The sequence below is a fragment of the Lepeophtheirus salmonis genome, chromosome 3, assembly GCF_016086655.4.
Source record: "Lepeophtheirus salmonis chromosome 3, UVic_Lsal_1.4, whole genome shotgun sequence".
Taxonomy (NCBI): Eukaryota; Metazoa; Arthropoda; class Copepoda; order Siphonostomatoida; family Caligidae; genus Lepeophtheirus; species Lepeophtheirus salmonis.
In genome coordinates, this window is record NC_052133.2 from 12,592,706 (window position 1) to 12,605,152 (window position 12,447).

The following is a 12,447-nucleotide window of genomic DNA, read 5'->3' on the forward strand; positions in this document are numbered from 1 at the left end:
TAAAATGCCTGTAAGAAGACTGAATGACTTATTCAGTGGAGAGATTGGACGATAATTATCGACGTCGTAACTATTTTCCCCCTTTTTTAGGACCTATGTCAAAATTCCTTCACCCATGAACTCTGGGACAAATATGTACCTTTTTGAAAATGTCCTTAAAAACCCCTTCCAATGTCAGACCCATTTTCAAATAAAAAGAAATAAAACACTCGAAAGGAAGTCTAGAAGGCCCATGAAATTATATTTTTGTTTGTAATTTTTAAAGAAGTTTTATGGGCAAGTCTATATCCTTAAAAATATTGTCATTTAAAGAACTAACATTGCAATCTCTTTCAGTCCTTATTGGTTTCGATAATTCGGATAGGAAGGGTTTCTGAGGAAGAATTATGTACTGAAATTTAGTACACTTGAACTACTACTGAAATTCAACTTGTGTGCCAAAAATTATTCAAATCTTAGATGTTCGGGTTACATGCCCCATTTTATTTGACATGGAATTACCCCTTTTTTTAATAATATACTTATACATATATAAATTATATTTTTCCATAAACATATATAAATTCATGCAATACTTTGGGATAATTTAATGCAGATCCAAGGATTCTTCATTAGAGTATAATTTCCAAGCAAAAATGAAATAAACAACATCAAAAATGAAAATTACAACCATTATACAGCACTTTCCACTTTTTCGTATCTTGATTCTAACTCCTTGCCTCCTGGACTTCTGTATTAGTCGTGTGTGCCTTTGTATACTTTGATCAATGAGAGAATCTGTGACAGCAACTACAAATACTAAAAATGGCAATATCAAACAAAATATCAACCAATAGTCAATCATCATATTATATGGGCTTGTTGGAATGGAATGAACTATATTCTGATAGAAGGAGTACATGACAAGGGATGTCGTTGAGGTGAGGGTTAAAATGGTATCTGACCTTTTCTCTGATATGAAGAGCAAGAGGAATGAAATAATTTGTAGACAAAAAGTAGGCACATAGATTGTGCAAAAGATATTTGTAAACAATCGTTTGAACACAACATACATTACAAACGTACTTCCATTTCCCTCAATCCGGAAGAACTGGGAATGAATGTAAAATTGGAGTAGAGTTATATTTCCCATAGGGTCTTGATCCAATAAAACAAGCTTACACTTGTCAATTAAGGAACTAGAGAGGCTCATTCGGACGCTACATATTTGGGTGTCAAATGGATAGGCTTTGAGTACAAAATTACAATGGAAAAAGGAATCATATCGATGTAGATATTGAATTTGACTCTGATCTCCCCGGTACATAAATCCTTCATATAAATCATTTTGAGAAAGTTGATTTGATTTTTCAAGTTTCTTAATAGTGACAGTGATATCTGTTTGGTTGTTGTTTATATTGCTTCTGATTTGGCCATAAGAATTATCAAATATAAGTTGTGGAATCCATAATTTTTTTTTTTCATCATTTGATAGAACAAATTTTTCACCTTCCCAAACATTAATGATTTGAATTCTATTGTCTGTCCATTTTAATAAGAGATTAAAATCAACCTTCCACATTCGGTCAAGTGTCTTGATATTTCGAATGGAGAAAATTTCCCAAAAATATATTGATGGGGAGTCTTTCCTTTTTTAAAGAAGGTGCTGATGGTGGAGAATACATTCTATAATTGTTCAGTCTTAAATGATGACAGTTTTCCTCATCACTTTGATCTTCACAATCTACAATACCATTACATTGGGTATTGAATGGCATACATTCTCCACTCTTGCAAGAAAACTCTGAAGTACCACACTATTTAAAATATAAGAAAGAACCTAGGTATTTGGAATTCATCGATAACCTTATTAAAACATACATCCGTCATTTTAAGAATGATTTTCTTTTCCTTGAAATATTCACCATTACATTTGCCAGTGATATACCAAATATTTGTTCCGATGGGTGCAAACCTTGTACCATTATAAATGGCTATAGTTACCATTTCTCCATCAACAAATGAAACTAATTTCCAGTTATTCTTATAAGAAACTATTAAATTGTTTTTTAATCCATGAAATAATACTCTTCCATTTGATTCCAATAAGTAATAACGGTCATCAATGATCGTGGAACCCACACAAATGCCTCGAAGTTTGAATATATTGTAATTATATATACAACACTTCCATCTCAGCTTCGTATCACAATCCTCATCATACAGTTCCAAATCACTGTTCTTTGCTGAAATACACTTTTGATAATGTTTCCCATTAGGTTCATTCGCTTTCCATTTATTTTTGGTAATCCAACTTTTTTCAAACCCCGAACGTCTATAATATTTCGTCCACATAAATATTTTAAAATTTGAGGTGGGAAGGCAGAGATAACCTCCCATTAAACGACATTGAGAAAATGCATTATGATGATTCATTTTTGTTTTGCTCATAAATTGTTTTTTACTACCGAGATGGCAAATCTCTGAAACTTTCTTCTATTTAAAAAGAATAATAAATTGAAATATTAGGTCAGACATTCTATATTACCTTTGATGTCCAGCCATAGATATTTTCTTTTTGTAAGACCGCTTCTTCCAAATGGAATAAATTACTCTGATTATAATACTTACATTTGCGAAAAAATGGTGCTAGTTCAATATTTCCTAAGGCCTTGGATGTAGCCCAAATAATTGCCAAGTTTCCGTGTAAAACATAGTTTTTGATGGGAAAGTAAGGATCTTTTGGAGGTGAACCACCAATGAATAATTGGCTGAGGAAGTATTTATCATGAACAATCCCATTTTTCTTATCTATGACAGTATTTATGAGAATGCCTTCTTTAAAGAATTTAACTATTGTTCCCGTATTATCTGTAGAAAATATCAAAAATCAATGGAACTTATTTATAAAATTGCATCAAAGAGTACTCTTTCCTAAGGTAGACTTGACCAAACAAAATTTTGTCCACATATAAGGGTGAATTGAATTCATACCCATCCGAAATTGGTAGCTTGTCTTGTTATCGAAATAAACATAACCATAACTTTTGATGGAATCCTCGATTTTTAAGGAAAAATCCTTACTTGAAAATATATAGTGTGTTGCAAGAGACTTTAGTTTAAACATGAAGCAAAAGGTGAACTCCTTGATGATTTTTGGAACATATTCCTTCACATTAAATTGAACCTCTAGTCTGGTTTTCTGAACAAGATTATCTGTTTTTCCCCTTTGGAAGTTTGGATCAAACACAAGTACACGACGTAGGGAAGTGGACTTCTCCTAAAGCAAAAAACAAGATAACAAGTTATAGATTATTATAATAATATATGTTTTGGTTTTCGGGCTAGAAATCCTAGCCAGTCGGATACTGAACACAGAACAATGACGTCATATAAAGTCTAATCAGAGATAGCTCGGATGAATTTTCATCCGTCTTCCCTCTTGGAATATGGAACTCTAAATTAGAGTATCTCTTGAGATTGTGTACCTTTTAGATTTCCAAGGTTATTCAGATATGTATAATCTACGTAAGATCTTTGTTTAATACAATGACGGTTGATTTAGGAAAATAGATATTCTGTCTCTAGGAGACAAAAAAAATTGATTTGTAAAGTGAGACCGACAAATATCTCTCGACGATCTTGACCGAAAAATCGGTTTTAATCCCTCTTCAAAATTTACCTTTTATTAGAAAAAAAAATTCGATGCTGGATAAAGTCTCAAAAAAATAAATAAGTACCTTTTGATCAAGATCTGAAGTTACTTCTGTAGGCCATACACAAGGAATAAGAAGAAGAAATGTCCCAAGCAACATCTTCTTCACACTTGTACCTAGCATAATGTGTCCTTAACTCTTTGGTGAATGACAATATAAATACGATTCAATTATAAAAATAATGAGTTAGTATTTGACATGACTGACCAAGAAAAAACCAATTATTATTACGCCGAAGGAAAGCTCATTTGAGTTACATTTTATTATACATACAAATGAGATTTTTTATTTGTATGTAGGGATAGTTACTCCATTGTATTCATAATTTTAGTTTAATCAAATCATATTAATTAATAACATTCAATTTTTTAGTAATGATTGAATAGATTGTGTAAGAAGAATATGCGGTGTGTCAACATAAAAATATATATATATACAGGGTCAGGATTTTAAATTCGGAACAAGCTTAGGTCTTAATATATTGGTAATCCTGAGATCTTTGTTTATGAAAGTATGTACATTAGCTAAAAAAACTGTAAAAGAAAAAAGACAGAATCCTGGAGATGTCCTCCGAATAAAAACGGCGTAGTCATAAGAATCTACAAGAAAAATTTGAGCAAAATCTATTTATTGGTCTAGGCATCACTCCCGGACAAACACACACAGACATTTGCATTTAACCCTTTCTCTCCGATTTTTTATTTTTTATTTCAAAATTGAAATAAATTATACGTTTGTTTAATACTGATGTAGGCAGGATATTCTTAAAATTTTGAATAATTTAAGTTGTATAATTCAGTTGATACATTTTTTAGCATTTATAATACAGTGGAAACATTTAAGTTATATTTTTTATATTCTATTTATTATCTGAAACCTTTATTGTCTATAAAAATCTTTTTAAAACATTAAATGCATAATCTCACTAGGCATTTACAGCATTGTGATCATAAACGTGAGTTAAAAGTTTTTTTAAAGAGCAACTCCTTCTTCTACAATTGGGAACTGGTTGTAGAAAGTGCCTAACCTGATCATAACGAGCTTCATTTTCTCCGTATTTCCACAATGGCTTACTTCCATAGTTCTTGGACAAAATTAAGATTTTACAGATACGACATAACCATTTCTTTTCTAAATGACAATTGATCCATGCAGTTTTTAGGTCAGCCTCAAAAAGTGTAAGGAGCCAGTACTTTTATTCAAAGCAACCTTCAATTTATTTTCAACAGCCTCCCTTCTTTAAAAAACAACTAAACATACATATTTTTTAACCTATTTAATAACAAGGCAGACCCTTGATGTAAACAATTTAGGCAAATGCTAAGGGTGGCGTTCATTCAGGGGGTCCCATAATATAATGGTTCTCAAATAGGGGTACGTATACCCCTTGGGGTACTCGGAAGTACTCCAGGGTGTACTTCGCATTTTGAAAGAATATTTTACAAGTGGTGGATAACTTCGGCCGTTCACAGGGGAGAGGGCTGTAGCCCCAAAATTAAGGAATTTTAGTCTTTTTAATAGAAAATGTAATATTTGAACTTTAATTTAATTTTCTGTGAATAGCCATGTATTTTTAAATATCTCCAAGAAATTTAGTATCTAAAAATATTTGGATTTTGAATTTTTTTTTCTGAAAAACTCAATTTTTTAGAATTTGATATGGTTGTTTGAAATTTTTTGAGAATAGCTCTGGATTTTTGAATTTTTTTCCAAAAACTTATTTTTTTTTATGAATAGCTTTGAATTTTTGGATTTTTTTTTCCAAAAAAATTAATTCTTCAAAAATAATTAATTTTTGGAATTTTTTCCCCAAAAAATTAATTCTTCAAAAATAATTAATTTTTGGATTCCTTTATAAAAAAAATTCAACAACCAAGCTACACCCCCAAAAATATATATATAGAGAGAGAGAATCTTGTGGACGCTCCTGTGACTGAAGCAAAAATGCTATGTGTTAGTAAGTGGGTACTAGGGTTAAATAAATACTTTACAAGTGGTATATCAATAAAAAAAGGTTGAGAGCTCTTGCCATAATGGATACGAAGAGAAAAAAAGTTATCCCAAAACTAAGCCGAATTTGGGGTGGGTTCAATTATTCAAACATGATAGTTGGGCCATAACGCTAGGGCCTGGTCGGGCATTAACTTTTAATTGTCAGGACAAGTCGAGTTTCATTTTTTCATTTCTGGCTGATTTTTTTCAGAAAGGCCTCTGATTAGCTTTTAATGGCTTGCTAATTTTTTCAAAACGCTGTAAATTCCTCCTACGTGCTCATCTCCCGTATAACCACAGTGGTCTTAGTTTGTCTATACATATTGTTGATCTCTTCAGACAGGTGGATTCTGTTTTATTTATTGTTAGAGACATTAATGCAAAACATTGAAGTGGGGGGGGGGGTTCTTGCCAAGTGAGAGGGAAAAAATTAGTCCCAAATCACTTGTCTTTATTTTCGGGTACAACCCGACCTGAATGCACTGCTCCGACCAGTTAAAAACATAATTTCAACTGTATATATATGTTTGTGCTGTTGTAATATTTATAATTTATTTTGTATGACTTGTTTATATTATGAAAGGTTTTTATTGTTTCTCAGAAAATAATAAACGTCTAAGGTAAATAATATATTCAGCTTTGTGTGAGTTAATAATATTGAATAGATACATATTATTGGCTAAAATCTTGCATAAGAAGCCAAATTAATTCAAATTCACCCTGTTCAAATGCATACCTGATCACAATAACGTAAGGAATCCTCCACGGCTTCTAGGCCCATTCATTAATTTATGATATGTGGTATTCTACCTTAGGTAAGATTGTAATTTTCTACGTATTTATTTATCTCTAATTATGTTTGGTAAGTATTTCTTTTAAATAGGAAACCCACCCCTTACAGAGAGAAAATATATAGGGCACCATTGTACGTTCCTACAAAACTACAAATTGTGTGGTTAGAAATTCAAAGGAAAGTAAAGTCAAGACCAAGGATGTCCAACCTTTGAATATAATAGTCCATCACACTCAGGCCCCTCGAAGTTCCATGGCTTATGGACTCTTTGGTGGTTTATGTTGTTTTTTTTAAATAATTTAAAGTAGGAATTTTCTAGACATAATATTTCCCTAGTAAAACTGTTTTTGAAAGGTAGAACACGAGGTGCGTTACTTTATGTGTAATATAAATATTCCATGCCTTGATCTTATCCCATACTTTGAAATTGAAAGAAGATAACTGAAAAGTTGTATTCCTAATTATCTTTCAAATTTCTTTCCCGTTCATTACGCAGCTTCCTTCGCGTATCCAAAATCCCAAGAGTTGAAACTTTGATCTCAATTTAGAATGAGGCCAAGCCTTTCCAAGTAGCCTGTTATAAGGACTGATCATTTCAGTTTTTTCTTCATTCAACAACAGACCAGATAATTTAGAGAATGAAGATAAGACCCCAAACGTGTTTTGGATTAATTTTATTGTCTTATACGGACTCCCACAAAATATCATTGTTAAGTCGTCTGCATAACATAGACATTTTAAATTAGACTGTAGTAACTGAAAGCCTTGTATCCATTTCTTGTATAAGCCCATCAAGGCATATAATAAAAATTATTGGGGACAGAGGATCTCCCTAACGAAAAAACCATATTGTGATCCATGTAGAATTTTGCTTAAAACATTGTTTATACTATTATACGACTATTTCATTCGTTTTGCACCTGCCTGTCGACAAACACCTTTTATTTGGATAAACATTTTTTGCAATTCAGTGAAAACGTCAAAACCACTTGATTTTGCATTTTGCATTTTTTCAATTATTCCATCATTCACATCAATCTCCTACAGTAATAAAAAATTAAGCTTCCAAAGACCTCTAATTCTTGCTTTCCTTGAAATGGGGCTCATTTCAATAACGGTCCACAATGGTCAAATATTTTAGTGTTTCACTTTGTACGACTTTATTGTGCCTGTTTGATAACCTTTAAAGAGAAAAATATATATTCTCGAGGACACAGGTCTGGAAAATCTATCTATGGAAAAAAAGTATGACTATAATCTTTTACTAAGTTAGCACAGTATTAAAACCAGTGGGTCTTTAAAATAGAAGAGAGGGACGCCGTAGTTCGGTGATGATGATATTTGTACGCTGAATAGATTCTCAAACATATTTAAGTTTAATATTAAAATCTCCTCGCATTATAGTTGGTACACGTGATATAACAGCTGAAAGTATTTCGTTAAAAAAACCTAGATCATCAGAATTTGGCCCATATACCCCAATTACATCAAACAGAGAGCTTGATACCTAACATCGGACCTTGATTAGATTTTCATCAGAACAAAGGTATTCAGATTTATATACAGATTTTTGGCTGTAGCTTTTTTTAAATCAATATATATAAGAGGGACCTACAAACGTGGAAAATGAAGAGTAGCATTCTGGCAGGCAAAAGAGATTCTCTAAACTGCACCCCGTATAAGATAATATAATAATATCATGAGTTTCTAAAAAATTTAATAATCTAATCAATTCATATTTTCTCCCCAATCTCTGAAGGGAAATGCAATTTATATATAAAAAGGAAATCATGATTTTCTAAATAACTATTGGGGTTGCTCATTACCTTCTGTCGCCATTTGAGATTCTGGAGCAAGTCTTTTTGTATTGGAGGCAGATCTTGATCTACACAGAATAATAATTTCTTCAGAAATATCACAAGTAGGTTTTTCTTGATGAAATATATACTTTGCAACTTCATTTTCTTTATTAATTTCTAATTCCTCTGGTAAACTTTTACTGAATTTCTCTACACGTGTAGAACCCAAATTTTTCCTTTGGGGCTTATTAATTGGAATAAGTTGTTCCTTCACCTTGATACTACCTTGAGATAATAATTTCCCTTCACACTCAACTTGATTCGCATTTTCGTGATAATTAATTCAAATTGATCAGGGGGTTCAGTGATAATATCTTAAATATAGGACACCTGAGCCTCAGCTTCTTCATCAATAGCACTAACAAAGTTGTTGTCAACCCATTTGAGTGTTTTTAAAGATATAGGAACACTTTTATTAGGATTATTAGCATTTTTATCTGTCGTTGTAGTAATATCCTTATTGTCAGTTGATTCATAGTCTCGATTATAGCTCCAGACAACTCTCTTTCTCGAAGAAAAGTAGACTTTTGGATGAAAACAGATCATATTCAAAAATCTGAAGCCGTATACCAGAGCAGTTAATCCGGGAATTACCAAAGTGGAAGCATTTTGACAAATTATAAGTTGTCATCAACAGGAATAATTTGTGGCATATTTGACGGATCTCCATTAACCTCAAAGGTATATTTAGATGATTTCCAAACAGACTTGTAGTATGAAACTTTTTTTCAACCTCTCTATCATCTGGGTTAGGTTCTGGGTATGAATGAATAACTATAGAAAATCTCCCTATCCAATACTAGAGTGTTTTTTTTTCATCAACCCTGTTAAAGGTGTTGACTGCAGTAATTTTGAATTTTTTCCTGATATCAAGTTCAAAGTTTGCAATGTTTTTAACCTCTTGCATATAGATTTCAGTTTACCATTGATACCTTCAATTTTTGTAACAAGCCTTTTTTTAAGCTCTTGCAACTGGAGACGCACGTCCGTTGTAGTTTTTGTATAGAAAGATGCTTAGGCAAATCTATTACATGCTTGAATATCAGCTATTTCATACTCCGTAAAATCAAAAGGAAGCGCAGCATTGTACACTTCAAGAGTTTTCATTTTTAGGTTATTACATACACAATCATTATCTTCTCCAGTTAAAGAGGTAATAAACGTTTCCCACCTAAGCGTAGAGCTTAGATTAATTCTTTTAACGGAATCGTTAATATTCTTATCGGTTTTTTGAAAAAGCCTTTGGATAAGACATTTGTGTCTGAATTAAAGAGGGGTTGTTGTGAGAAAGTCGGTCAGTAGGATTCTCATTCATAATAAATGTCTATCACTACTTCCTTCCTCAAGTTATAAATAAGAAATATGATAATGCAAGGACTAGTGATTGAACAATGATATTAATATGAGAAAAGAAAAACCAAGGTGGTTATATATAAAGGTGAGGCAACAAAGATCTTCTAAGGGGGTCTGGTTGGCGTTAGCTGACTCAACTAACGTAGTAACGTCACTGTTGCGGCAGATAATGTAATTGAAGTGAAGTGCACTAATTTGGATCTGTTAAGCAAAAATGGCATAATCTCGAGGTTTATAGCGTGTTTGTGCCATGCCCTACTTTCCCAATCCACGGGATGCCCAGTATTTTGCATTTCCTCAGAAAAATTTGATGCTCCCGCGTTTTTGGATCTCAGTCTACAGGACAAAAGATCTAATTCATATTAAGAATGCTAAGATTTGTGATAGGCATCCAATGATTTTGAGCAGAATCTCTCTTCTTTTCTTAAAGGCCAGGAAGAAATTAAAAAATGATACAGTCCCCTCACTCCATATTCCCTTTGCTTCTCCCAGTTCAGATGAACCCAAATTCTCCAGAGATATTCGTAATCTCCATTCGTTCAACAAAATCATTATTTCAAAGTATCAAGGATAATGGAATGAAATTCATAATAACTACTCATCTAATTAAGATTGTCTGGAGAATGTATTCTCACGAATTCGTGCCATCACAGGAAACAATACTCATCCATCCCCAGTGGAAGCCCTCAGAAGACTAAAAGTAATTTTAATTCGAAAAAATCTTGTCTTAAGAAATCCAGCTGTTGAAGAGGAGTTAAATGATTAGGATGATGGCGAAATAGTTACTAAATCAATAATGAGTCACTTCTTTTCGTCAAATATACAAGAACATGAGCTTGATGAAGATTCAAGGAAACTTTAGAAGATTCTGGACTTCTTGAAGCCGAAAAAGTAATTACAGCAAATGTAGAAGAATCATCTCAAGTTTCCAATGATTGTTCAGATCAGGGTCTGGCTTATATTGCAGGATTATTGGAAAAAAATTAAAGAACTTTATGCAAATCTAGGGAAAAAGACATATGACTATGAATTTTATTAATAAACGTCTATCCCTTGGATTGAATTGTTCTCTAACGGAGGCCTTACGATACCCTCGTGGGAGTTTTTAAAATTTTGTCATTGTCTGGAAAAACATTTTAATGTTTTTCATTATAACCAGGAAGATGCAATTGACAAAAACCAAAAGATATTTGAAAGGCTGCATAATCATCTAATTGAATTATATCCTAACTGTGGCCTAAAAAAGTCGTCATATCTTTTGTGACAAGAATTAGAGTAAATAACTTTAACAAAAAGCTCAAATTGAAGAACCCAAGTGTTAATGTGAGAAAACTTAGTCAATTGGTCAATTTACAAATTAATATTTATTATTCATGTATGTATGTAAAAAAATATGAATGCTATAATTTTTACTTATTGCTATTATTTTATTCACCACTCTTATATTATGTAATAAAATGGCAAATTAGGGTATATACATAAAACATATAAGCTTAAATATAGATGGTTCATTATTATTTATATGCAAATTAATTTTAGTCTTTTTAAATAATTAGTTCTGAAATTGATCTTATTATTCTATAAAGTATCGTTTAGTTTCATAACAATCGAAATAAGTATTGAGAAGGATTTACTTTTATAGATGTTGATATCAATATAAGTTAAATATTTTTGTTTTTTATACTTTTTGGCATGGTCCTAAGTTGTCCATTTTGTAGTATACATAAATTTTAATTATATTTATTTACTTAATCTATGTTGCCCAACAATGAATTAAATCTGGATTTTAATATTATTACTGTACAATTATATAGGATAGAGTGCTATGTGCCTTAACAGTGACGTCTTCTTCTCTTGATAATGAAATAAACACAAGCGTAGAATTTCCTTTTGTCCCTTTATATACATGTAGTCCTTGAGAAAACCCCTCATTGTCTATATACGTACGGAACTTATTCTGCATAAAATCTTCACGCAACCTTACTTAGAGGGGGGGGTAAAGGTAAATAGGCTAAAGAATAGAGACAACAGAATCAAGAAATGCAGATCTTACTGTCCAAGATTCAACGTCTTCCATATATTAAGGGATTTTTTATGACAAGATTTGTCCAACGACCGAAGAAACACACATAAAACAAAAACACTTTCAAACGGACTATGTTGTTAGATATGTTAATCAAAACGATAAGAACACTAGAAAACACTTGACACGTTTCAAAATAAATATATACGAATCTTATTTAATTCATATCCTTTTCCATTGAATTACCAATAACTTCAGCCAATTTTTATTACTTCATTTACTCTGTTTATTCATCATGCAATGTTTACAAATGATATTTTCATTCAAATACAAACTTCTCCGTCCAACTAGGACAATAATAATGATCCAACTAGGACACATGGTCAATAACCTACAAATTGTTTGGTTAGACATTTCATAGAATGTAATTAATATGTACAAAGCAATTGGGAGTTGTAAACACAAAATCAGATCTATGTTTTTTGAATATAAATATAGAACTATATTTTAGCCACCATCTGTTATGTATTAGCGCCTTTTTATTTCCATGACGTAGGGATTAGTTTTTAAGAATAGTCAATGCATGTACCGTTTATCAAGAAGAGTCAACTTGTATATATATATATTTTATTATCATAGTCTATACACTTCCTTTTAAATAAGTAATTCCTTACAAACATAATTCAGTGTGTGATTGTGCCCCCAATCCAATCGTCTTCTTTATTAGCTTTT

At 31.8% G+C, this 12,447-nt stretch overlaps 1 protein-coding gene across 1 annotated transcript; it reads right to left on the bottom strand.

The window, feature by feature from the left end:
* Positions 1–458: 458 nt before the first annotated feature.
* Positions 459–3,844, bottom strand: LOC139904841 (uncharacterized). Its single transcript, XM_071886832.1, has 5 exons — positions 3,720–3,844; positions 2,908–3,259; positions 2,528–2,850; positions 1,861–2,475; positions 459–1,796 (listed from the first exon to the last, which is right to left on the bottom strand). Exons 1-5 carry the CDS (start codon positions 3,816–3,818, stop codon positions 1,566–1,568), a joined length of 1,620 nt encoding a protein of 539 aa, XP_071742933.1. The 5' UTR covers positions 3,819–3,844; the 3' UTR covers positions 459–1,565.
* Positions 3,845–12,447: the final 8,603 nt, after the last annotated feature.

Bases quoted from the DNA above. Each gene is read 5' to 3' on its own strand.
- LOC139904841 (XM_071886832.1), bottom strand. From the start codon at position 3,818: ATGCTAGGTACAAGTGTGAAGAAGATGTTGCTTGGGACATTTCTTCTT. The intron at 3,260-3,719 runs GTACTTATTTAT...TTTTTGCTTTAG, and splicing joins CTTCAGATCTTGATCAAAAG to GAGAAGTCCACTTCCCTACG. The intron at 2,476-2,527 runs GTAATATAGAAT...CTTTTTAAATAG, and splicing joins TCTATGGCTGGACATCAAAG to AAGAAAGTTTCAGAGATTTG.